Consider the following 10426-nt stretch of genomic DNA (forward strand, 5'->3'; position numbering starts at 1 on the left):
GATGTTGTTTTTCTTGTGGGTTGTACTTGAGGGTAGTTGTATTCCTTAGCACAGGTGTCCAACCGGAATTTCAATACAATAGAAAGAACAGAGGCCAGCGCTAATTGCAGGGGACTCTAGTATCTGTGTCAAATGTCTGTGAATATTCTGAAGACCACATTATATACTATCAGGCGATCCCCTGGCCCCTATTCACTTCAGAGTTTCTCCTGAGTTCTTTTAACTATATTAATACATATATTTTTATGTAATTAGTTTCATAATAAATTATCCTGATTCGTGAAATATTTTCATTATGTTCATAATGATGTACTTTGTACAGTATTTAAAAGGTAATATTTCATTAAAAATAATTGAAAAGTTAATTTGTGCATTATTTAAAACATGTTTTAATTTGTTGTTGTTGTTACATGCCGTTGAGTCACTTGCAACTCATAGTGACCATATGTACAACAACACTGAAACCTGCTCTATCCTGTGCCAACTTTATTGTCTCTGACACACCTACCCTCACTACCTTGGTCACTGAATCAACCCATCTCATTGAGGGTCTTCCTCACCTGCACTGTCCCTCCACTCTCCCAAGCATGATGTCCCTCTCCAAGGACTGGTCCCGCTTTGCAACATGCCCAAAGTTATGTCAAACGAAGCCTCAGAATCCTTGCCTCCAAGGAGCAGGCTGGCTTCACCCTCTCTAGGGCTAACCTGTTTGTTCTTCTGGCAATCCATGGTCTATTCAACACTCTTCTCCAGCACCACAGTTCAAAGGCATCAATTCTCTTTCTATCATCCCTAGTATGTACAGGCTTTGCATCTGGGATCTTAAAAGCTTGCACATTATTTTTTTTTCTTTAATAAACTTTTTAAATTGATATTTTTCTTATTTTACTTTATTATTTTTTGTGTGCGTGTACCGTCAAATCAGATCTGTCTGGTACAGGAGGAGATTGCTCCTCCTTCCCCGGCAGAGCATCTGGTGGATTTGAACCATGCACCTCTGGGATTGTAGTGCAGCTTCTTGCCACTAGGCCACCAGAGCTCCCCTCTTAAATTGATATTTTAATGAAAGTTTATAAAGAACTAAGATATGACTATTGGTCTCCATGTGGAGCAAAAGATCATGAAGGCTGTCAGAGGCTCACAGATTAAAGTAATCTGTGGCATTGAGAACCTCCACAAGCCACAGACTCTTATAACCTGGTAGCCCGGCTACCACTCTTGACTATCCCAGACAGGGATACAATAGAAGCCCCCACATAGAATTAAAGGAAAATGTAGAACAAGACTCAAATTCCTAAAAAAGGCCAGACCTACTGGATCAATAGACACTGCAGGGACTATTGCCCTAAAATACTCTTTGAATTTGGAATTGACACTATTTCCTCAGGTCACCTTTCTGTTGCAAAATAAACAGTATTACCCATGAATGATATTCTCCCTTCAATAGTTAATATGTGAGTGAAAATAAATAGTCAACAGTTACCACCCCCCCAAAAAAAAGATGAGAAGGGAGAGAAGCGTGGTCAGTGGTGACAGAATTAAAGGAATGGAAGTAATGAGAATGCTGGCAAATTCATGCAATCATTTATATAAAAACTTCTTAGCGAGAACTTAATTTGCTATAGAAATGTTCCCCTTAAAATATTTCACAATATAATAAAAATATTTCATAATATATTTTTTAAAATAATAAATTGGCTAGCCTGTTCTTCCTTTGGTCCAGAGGAGAGGAGCTGCCTCCTGACTTACCTTCTTCTGTACTTTCAGTGACCTTCCTTCCCATCTTCACTCAAGCCTGAATTCACGAGGTCTCCCACTTACCTCCTATGACAGGGTCATTTATCCTTCAAACTTCTAGAATTTTATGTTTAAAATGAAATAGTCATGGTATCTGTCTTTATAGACTTATTTAGCAATTGAATAAAGGCAACATACATAATAAAATGCTTGCCAGAGTGTCTGCTGAGAGTGAGTGTCCAGCAATGCTGGCAGCTTCTGTTGTTTGTGTTCTCTGTTCATTAGGCTCATTTTTATCATCCTGTAAACAAACGTGTAAATTTTTTCTGTCCCCAAAACATATACATACTCCTTCCCTCACTGTGATTATCCTCTCAAGAGCACTTTCAAAGTACAGTCTAATGATGTGGAGTAGAGGAAGCCAGGCATGAAAAAGAATATCCTATATAATTCTATTTATATGAAATGAAAGATAAGCCAAAATTAGTCAACTAGTGCAGACCTCAGAATGTTGTCAGCTCATGCGCAGGGCCTGAGAAGGGCATGAAGGAGTGAGTGTTCTAGGGGGATTGGAAATTTTTTTTTGTCTAGGTGCGTCTGATACAGGCCATGGTCTTCACAATCACTTGTTATGCATCAGAGAGTTGGACAATGACCAAGGAGGATAGAAGGAGAATTGATGCCTTTGAGCTGTGGTGCTGGAGAACAGTATTGAGAATACCATGGACTGCTAGGAAAACAAACAGATTTGTCCTGGAAAGGGTTAAACCGGGTGGCTCCTTGGAGGCAAGGATTCTGAGGCTCCGTCTAACATACTTTGGACATGTTGTGAGGAGAGACCAGTCCTTGGAGAGGGACATCATGCTTGGGAGGGTGGAGGGACAGCGCAGGAGAGGAAGGCCCTCTATGAGGTGGATTGATTCAGTGACTGGGATAATTGGGATGGGAGTGTCAGAGACAGTGCGATTGGCACAGGACAGAGCGACTCGACGGCACATAACAACAACAACAACAGGTGGTACTTGAATAGGTAGAAATTCTACATATAAAATTTAGGTGTTACATATTTAGAAATGTGTAGTTTTGAAATTAGAGTACTTTAAATTATGGATATTATATATCTCTCTAAACAAAAGGGTTTCGTGCTCCTACCTTCATCATCTATCTCCTCCTCTACTGAGCTCCCACCCACGGAAGCATGTTCTTTTTGTCACTGGGATGTTTCCTCACATTTGCATCTTTATACTCTTGACCTCCCGGTGGCACTGACTGGCATCTTCTGAAACCCCTCCTTGAGTTTAGAAACCTCCCTCATGGTGACCCTACCTCTGCTTTCTCCTTAGTTTCTTTCATGACACTATTTCTTGTTGACTCTTGTCATGCAACTGTTTATATGAAACTAAAATGATGTTGTAATTTAGCACTGTTGGGTGTAGGATACTTCCTTCAGTGAAGCAACACAGGTATTGTTAGGCGCAGTTGAATTGAGTACAACTCATAGTGACTCTATTAACAATGAATCTGAATCTTGTCCTATGCTGTGGCATCCTCACCATCTCCAACATAATTGAGTCCATTTCTGAAGAATTATATGGTAACAGAAAGTTTGAAAATGTTGTTATATACATTTGAGTTGGAATCAATTCATAACTGACCCTGAAGCGGATTTTCAGAGGCTGTAAATCACATGGGGGGGGGAGGTTGCCCCTCTGTAAATCTTATGGCTCCCACTCCCACAGTGACCTGAACTAGATTTATTTGTCAGCTTTAGCTATGTATGCTGCCTACTTAGAGCTTTATGTGTTGGTTAAAGGACATGAGATTTTGTTCATGTTTATAAGAACTGCAGTTTTACTAGACACATTACCTACAATAAGAGCACATTATCAGTGCTGAATTATTCAGAGTCATTACTCCAGAAGTTAAGAGTGCAGGATGAGACTGAAATGCACTTACACTTACAACCTCCCCCCATACCTGCTTTCCTGATTCACCTCTTTTCAGCCTTTACTCACATCTTTCTCAGTAAGGCACACCAAGTACTGTACTATAGATAAAGCCCTATTGTGTACTAACGCCAACCCTTCAGATCTCACATTCTGTTCTGCTTCTTCCAATGTTATAGCGCTTAGATCCCAGGCAATACTACATTATCATTTATCAATTCCTAATGTTGATTGTTTATAGTTTATCTACTAGATTGTAAACTCCACAGGACAAGGATGTTTGTTTTGTCCACTGACCTATATTAATGCATAGAACAATGCCCCATACTTAGAATCTTAACAAATTATTTGTTGAATTACAGGATTGACTAGTTCAGCCAGGTAGTTTAAAATAAAAATAAACAAAAGAAAAGCCTAAAGGTTTGTGAGTGGGGCTTCAACACATGTAAAAGTACCTTTCTCAAGACCCAGCATCAATTCCACCAAGTTTCTGAGGCTATAAATCATTATGGGAGGAGAGATTACACATATTTTTTTCTGTGAAGCATCTGATAGATTCAAACTGCTGACCTTTTGGTTCGCAACCCAGTGCGTCATTATGCACCACCACGGCTTCTTACTGTCTATCCAGAGGAGAGCAGAATGAGTTGTTTGCCATTGGCAGCCTAGATGCATTCATGGATATGTGAGCATTCCATGTTTGGAGATTAGAGATTTGTGTCAGTTGTATTGAGCTGATAGCCTCAGTGTTCAGGGTGTTCTTGTTTTGCCCTGGGTTTGTGAGCCAGTTGATTAATTTCTGGAGTTGGAAAACAAATACAGAGTTCAGGCAGCAGGAATTTCTTGTTTCTGCATTCCTCTTCAGTATACGTGTACGTTTCTGAACTCGCCTTCTCTCTCCTTTTAGGGTGAAAAGGCTGATAGTTTTTACATCATAGAGTCCGGTGAAGTGAGCATCTTGATCAAAAGCAAGGTAAGTTTACATGTGTTGGTGGAATGCAGTGAAGATAACAAATGCCAGGTGTACACACAGGAAGTAACCATTTGTTTTAACACATTGCCACAAATGACGGCAAATGTGTTTCTAAGCACAGTTGTCAACTTAAAAAGTGTGCGGCAACGTGTTAAATAATGTAAAGTGTGTTTGGTATACCAAAGCCACCATTGCTGGTCTGCTTAATTGTGCAGGATGTCAGCATAAACAAGACTCTCCAGAGGGTGCTCCTGAAGACCAAGGTGTAGTCCAAGCAGCCTAAGAATCATGGCTCTCAGGCATCCTACAGTACCCTCCTAATCTGGTGCCAGCTGCTAGGCCTGAAGACCTCAGTCCCTGGTACCCATGGTTAAAACACTGAATTAAAGAGATTTTTCAAGTTTCTGTAAATAACCTGTCATTGCTCTATAATTGCTCTATAAGATCAGTGATTGTTAAAGAGCCATCCTTTAGTAGAGATTTATTTTATTTTTGTTACTCAACGATTAGAACAGCACATCAGCAGAGAACTGCCGGAAGTCCAGGCTGGGTTTAGAAGGGGTCGTGGTACTAGGGATATTGTTGCTGATGTTAGATGGATCTTGGCTGAAAGCAGAGAATACCAGAAGAATGTCTATCTGTGTTTCATTGATTATGCAAAGGCATTTGACTGTGTGGATCATAACAAACTGTGGCTGACTCTGAGAAGAATGGGAATCCCAGAACATTTAATTGTGCTAATACGAAACCTATACTTGGACCAAGAGGCAGTAGTCAGAACAGAGCAAGGTAACACTGCATGGTTCAGAATTGGGAAGGGTGTATGTCAGGGATGCATCCTGTCTCCATAGCTTTTCAACATGTATGCAGAGCAGATTATCCGAGAGGCTGGGCTCTATGAGGAGAATTGTGGCATCAGGATTGGTGGAAGGAAGATCTATTAACAATCTGCATTATGCAGATGACACAACCCTGCTTGCTGAAACTGAGGAGGACCTCATGCACTTGCTGCGAAGGGTCAAGGACTTGCAGCCTTCAGTATGGACTAAGGCTCAATGTCAAGAAGACAAAGATTCTCGCCACTGGACCAATTAGCAGTGTCAGGATGGATGACGAAGAGATTGAGATTGTTCACAGCTTCAGTTTGCTCGGCTCCACAGTCAACACTCTTGGTACCAGCAGTCGGGAAATCAAAAAGTGTATCACGATGGGAAAGTCTGCTGTTAGGGACCTCTCAAAGGTACTCAGGAGCAACAGTGTCTCTCTGGAGACTAAGGTGCGCCTGATACAGGCCATGGTATTTGCAATCGCTTGTTATGCATCAGAGAGTTAGACAATGACTAGGGAGGACAGAAGGAGAGTGGATGCTTTTGAGCTGTGGTGCTAGAGAAGAGTACTGAATGTACCATGGACTGCCAGGAAAACAAACAGATTCATCTTGGAGAGGATTAAGCCAAGCTACTCCTTGGAGGCAAGGATTCTGGGGCTTCGTCTGACATACTTTGGACATGTTGCCAGGAGGGACGGGTCTTTGGAGAGGGACATCATGCTTGGGAGGGTGGAGGGACAGCGCAGGAGGGGAAGACCCTCTATGAGATGGATTGATTCGGTGACTGGGGTAATCGGGATGGGTGTGTCAGAGGCGGTGCGGTTGGCTGGCGCAGGATAGAGCAGGGTTTAGGGCTGCTGTGCATAGGGTCGCTATGAGTCGGAAACGACTCGACGGGCACATAACAACAACAACAGGTAATTTACTGAAAGATACTGATCTAGAGATAAAATTTTTAAAAGATAAACAATCTGATAGAAAGTAGAAATGTTCTATAATAGAAAGTACAAATGGCCAATAAGAATGAAAAAACACCAAAACCCACAACCCTCCTCGGCGCACTGCCAAAGGAAGTCTATTGTTATTGATAGGGCTAACAATTTAGCTCCAGTTCATAGCAACCCTAGTTTGAAACTTTCTCCAATCTTAGACTTTCTTCAGTCACCACCTGTTTAAACTCCTTGTGTGTCTCTAGGATAGTTGATATTATGGCTATCTGATGATTAGATAACTATACATTAATAACTTATAAAAAAGTGGTTCTTAGCAGGAAGTCTGTAATGACTAGTTTTCCCTATTTTCCATTTTGGGGAAAAAAATTTATGTATAACACAAAACCAACCTTGTCTAAAGCCTTTTGCAGACTATAATAAAACTTAATAAGAAAAATTAGTATGAGTAAGAATAGATTAATATGATTACTCTATAAGGTAGCTTGATTTTTTTTTGGGGGGGGGGCTTTGTTTTTCCTCAATTCACACTCTAATTTGACAAATTCCCTTCCTATAAATAGTTAAGACAGATTCATTTCATTCATTTCCTAGTAGTGTGTCAAGATAAATTGATCTTTATTTTAAAATAGATAAAAACATTTCAAAAGAAACAATGGCTTGAAACATCTCTATTATGTATGGTGTTTGGACTACTGAAATACGTTTGTACTATTTTCCAATATTTGTTGACACCTACTGTGATCACAGAATAATGCTAGATGCTGCATGGGACCAATCACATCACATTTCTGGGGGACAGAAGGGAAGCTTGTCAGAAATGTGTGGTCTTAGACTCTGCCACAGACCTGCTGAATTCAGAATCTTCATTGTAACAAAATCTCAGAGGACTGGTGCTCCTGACAGTGTGACAGGAAAGGACTAGGTTAGACACGAGCCTGTGTGAATTCTAGAGGATGTCACAGAAATTAGAGAGGGGGCTTTGGTTCATATGAGCCCAATGAATTCACTGAACAGAGAGAAGGTTCAGGTTAAAAATATGGAGGAGAAAAAAAAAATCAAGCCATAACAATGTAAAATAGTGTGGCACTTTTGTTTATTTAAAAAAATTACCTGTGGTGTATTCACACAATGAATACTACGCTGCATTGAAAAACAAGGAACTCATGAAATATTATACAAAACGGGTGACCCTGGAGGACATTATGCCGAGTGAAATATCTCAGTCACAAAATGACAAATACTGCATAGTGCCACTGTTGTCAAATGGGACTGACATGGGGTTGGGAGAAGACTGAGAAAGAGGGGATAATGTGTACTGCATTGACACAGATGAAGGAGACAACTGTTTGAAAGGGGTATGTGATTAGGTATTATTGTCATGACAGGAGTCCAGAACAAAGGCTACATAGTGGAGTGGACTTGGGAGGGATTGTATAACAAAGACTTTTACTTTTCAAAGAGAGGAGCGAACTGTGGGGGGAGGTTGGGCAGGGAAAAATGTGCAGCAATCAATAAATGGAAATCTAAAATCTCTGTAAACTTTCATCAAAATTAATTTTAAAAAAAGAAAAATAATTACCTGAAAATAAAAATTCTTTTTCCAGCAGCCTGTAACAGTGTGGCACATAGAAATGGAGAATAATTTTTACTAATAAATAAAATAATTTTTTACTTAAATTATTACTTAGTTTAGCTATTATCTGAAAAGTACTGGAACTTAAATGAAGCTCCAGGGATATGCTGACTGCTGTGCTAAGCAGACCCATGTAATTTAACAGGTACTGAATAAGGTGATTCACAATGAGATGAGAACCAAAGTGTGTATAGCAGGACTCACCCAGTTATGGTTCTGGAATCAGACCAAGTGTGTCCTCTTCCTTCTCTAGACTAAAGTGAACAAGGATGGCGGGAACCAGGAGGTCGAGATTGCCCGCTGTCATAAGGGGCAGTACTTCGGAGAGCTTGCACTGGTCACCAATAAGCCCAGAGCTGCTTCAGCTTATGCAGTAGGAGATGTCAAATGCTTAGGTAAGAAAAATTCTTTGTTCATTAATGTATGTTTGTTTTTCTATTAGCATGTGTATTTTCCTCCATCAGCAAGCCTTGACATATTCTGCCAGCTCTGACTCACATCTAAGCCTATGTCCAACCAGAGATGAGTTCTTTTGACAAACATTCCTGCATACTGACTACAATCAGAAGCAAGACGGGCACATAAGACCAGTTGCAGGGTCAGTGGAGCAGTAATGGTAGCAGGTGCACAGGTCTGTGAGGAAGAAGAGCTGCTACTGGGCTCTGCACACACCCTTGAGGACTTAAAAGGCTACTGTTCCTCAGACCAAATGTCAAATCACAATTTAATGGATTAAGAAATTGTGGTACACTTATACAATGGAATACTATGCAACATACAGGAGCAATGATTTTGAAAATTTCTGCATAACATGGGAGGGAGTGGAGATCATTATGCTAAGTGAACTCACTCAGTCCCGTAAGACAAGTACTATATAAGACCATTAGAGTAGAATGAGAAAGATAACTAGTAAAATGGGTGTGAAGATCCAAGTGGGGAGGGTAGAAACAGAGGGGTGAGAGGATGACCTTAATTATAGAGTCACACAATGTGATGGATCGAGGGAGGGGTGGGTAAAGGAAATGGGAAAGTTCCAGTGTGAAAAACAATGTATATGAATTTTTTAAGCAAACCAATATAAAATAAAAATTTTATTCAAACAAAAAGTTATACTGTTCCTGTTGTGATCTAGAGAATCATCTCTCCTTTTCCTAAGTACTGAGTATCTCAGAGGTTAATCTACTCTAATACACATTAGTATATTTAAGACAAAAAGTCTGCATGAGAGAAATGGCTTGAATTATTGCTACAGAGAATTCATTTTTCTCCCCTCACTTCTTTTAACAATGCAGTCATGGATGTACAAGCATTTGAGAGACTGCTGGGGCCCTGCATGGACATCATGAAGAGGAACATCTCCCACTATGAGGAACAGCTAGTGAAGATGTTTGGTTCCAGCATGGATCTGAATGACCCCTCGCAGTAGGTGTGCCACACCCCAGAGCCTTTTCAGTGTGACACCAAAACCCTCCGGTCAGCCACAAAAAACAGACACGAAAGAATCATCCCTGCTGAGCTGCCACCGCTGCCTTGTGTGGCCATGGGCATTTAGAAGACTTGAAAGTCAGCACTAAAGGATGAGCAGAGATCTAACCCACACCTCCACTTGGCTTCTGAAAATTCATTATTAGACTATTTGTAATGATTACTCCAACCCTGTTTTCACATCTTTGGTTCAGAATGGCATGTCTCTCCAACAATTTTAAGTGCCTGATACAAAGTCCAAAGTGTAAACATCCTCTTTTTCCCTCTTTGCTGCTGCTGTTGCTTTTGGAAGTTACCACAAGGTCTATAAAAACCTGTGGTGCAACTGTAGACACCCTCCCCCAACCTTCCTCTTGGGAGGAAGTGTTATTAGTAGCCTTGGACCTCATTTGTCCTTTGAGAAAATTTACATTTGTTCACAATCGTAGCCTTTGCTTTTATAATAGAAAATAGCAGCAGAAATGATGGAGACCTGTGGTCCCGTGGCCTTGTGCTACTCTACTGGTGTGCAGCTGATCTACAAATGACCACTTCAAGCCTGCAACAATGCTTAAAGAAAGGCCCTATCCAGGGCCTAAGAGGTCAGCACCCCAGAGCTAACCTATCAGTGGGACCCATGTTGGAACAGAAAACTAGCGTTTGGCACGTTGTACAGGTAGCTGAGAGCCAGGAAAGTTTCTGGGTTGGGTAGTTGGGTTTTTATATTTTTAGTACGTTTTGTTTTGCTTTTTTTTTTTTAACCTCTGTACGGTTTGCATGTATCAGTTGCTGTCCATTTATAAGGAACCAGGGTCTGGCGGTGCCATCACTTTTTCCAGCCCAAATACTCTCCTGGGCAACTCCTGCCATCTTTTGTTTCCAGTTGCCCCC

General features: G+C 40.7%; 1 protein-coding gene across 1 annotated transcript in view; it reads left to right on the plus strand.

The window, feature by feature from the left end:
* Positions 1 to 9822, plus strand: part of PRKAR2A (protein kinase, cAMP-dependent, regulatory, type II, alpha) — a 76291-nt gene extending 66469 nt beyond the window's left edge. The window contains exons 9-11 of the mRNA XM_006892929.1: positions 4591 to 4656; positions 8325 to 8466; positions 9364 to 9822. Coding sequence (XP_006892991.1) covers positions 4591 to 4656; positions 8325 to 8466; positions 9364 to 9497 — 342 coding nt within the window. The 3' untranslated portion in view covers positions 9498 to 9822. The remainder of the gene's footprint in view (positions 1 to 4590; positions 4657 to 8324; positions 8467 to 9363) is intronic.
* Positions 9823 to 10426: the final 604 nt, after the last annotated feature.

This window comes from Elephantulus edwardii, unplaced genomic scaffold, assembly GCF_000299155.1.
Source record: "Elephantulus edwardii isolate Elephantulus edwardi_28Jun2011 unplaced genomic scaffold, EleEdw1.0 scaffold00121, whole genome shotgun sequence".
NCBI classification, from domain to species: Eukaryota; Metazoa; Chordata; class Mammalia; order Macroscelidea; family Macroscelididae; genus Elephantulus; species Elephantulus edwardii.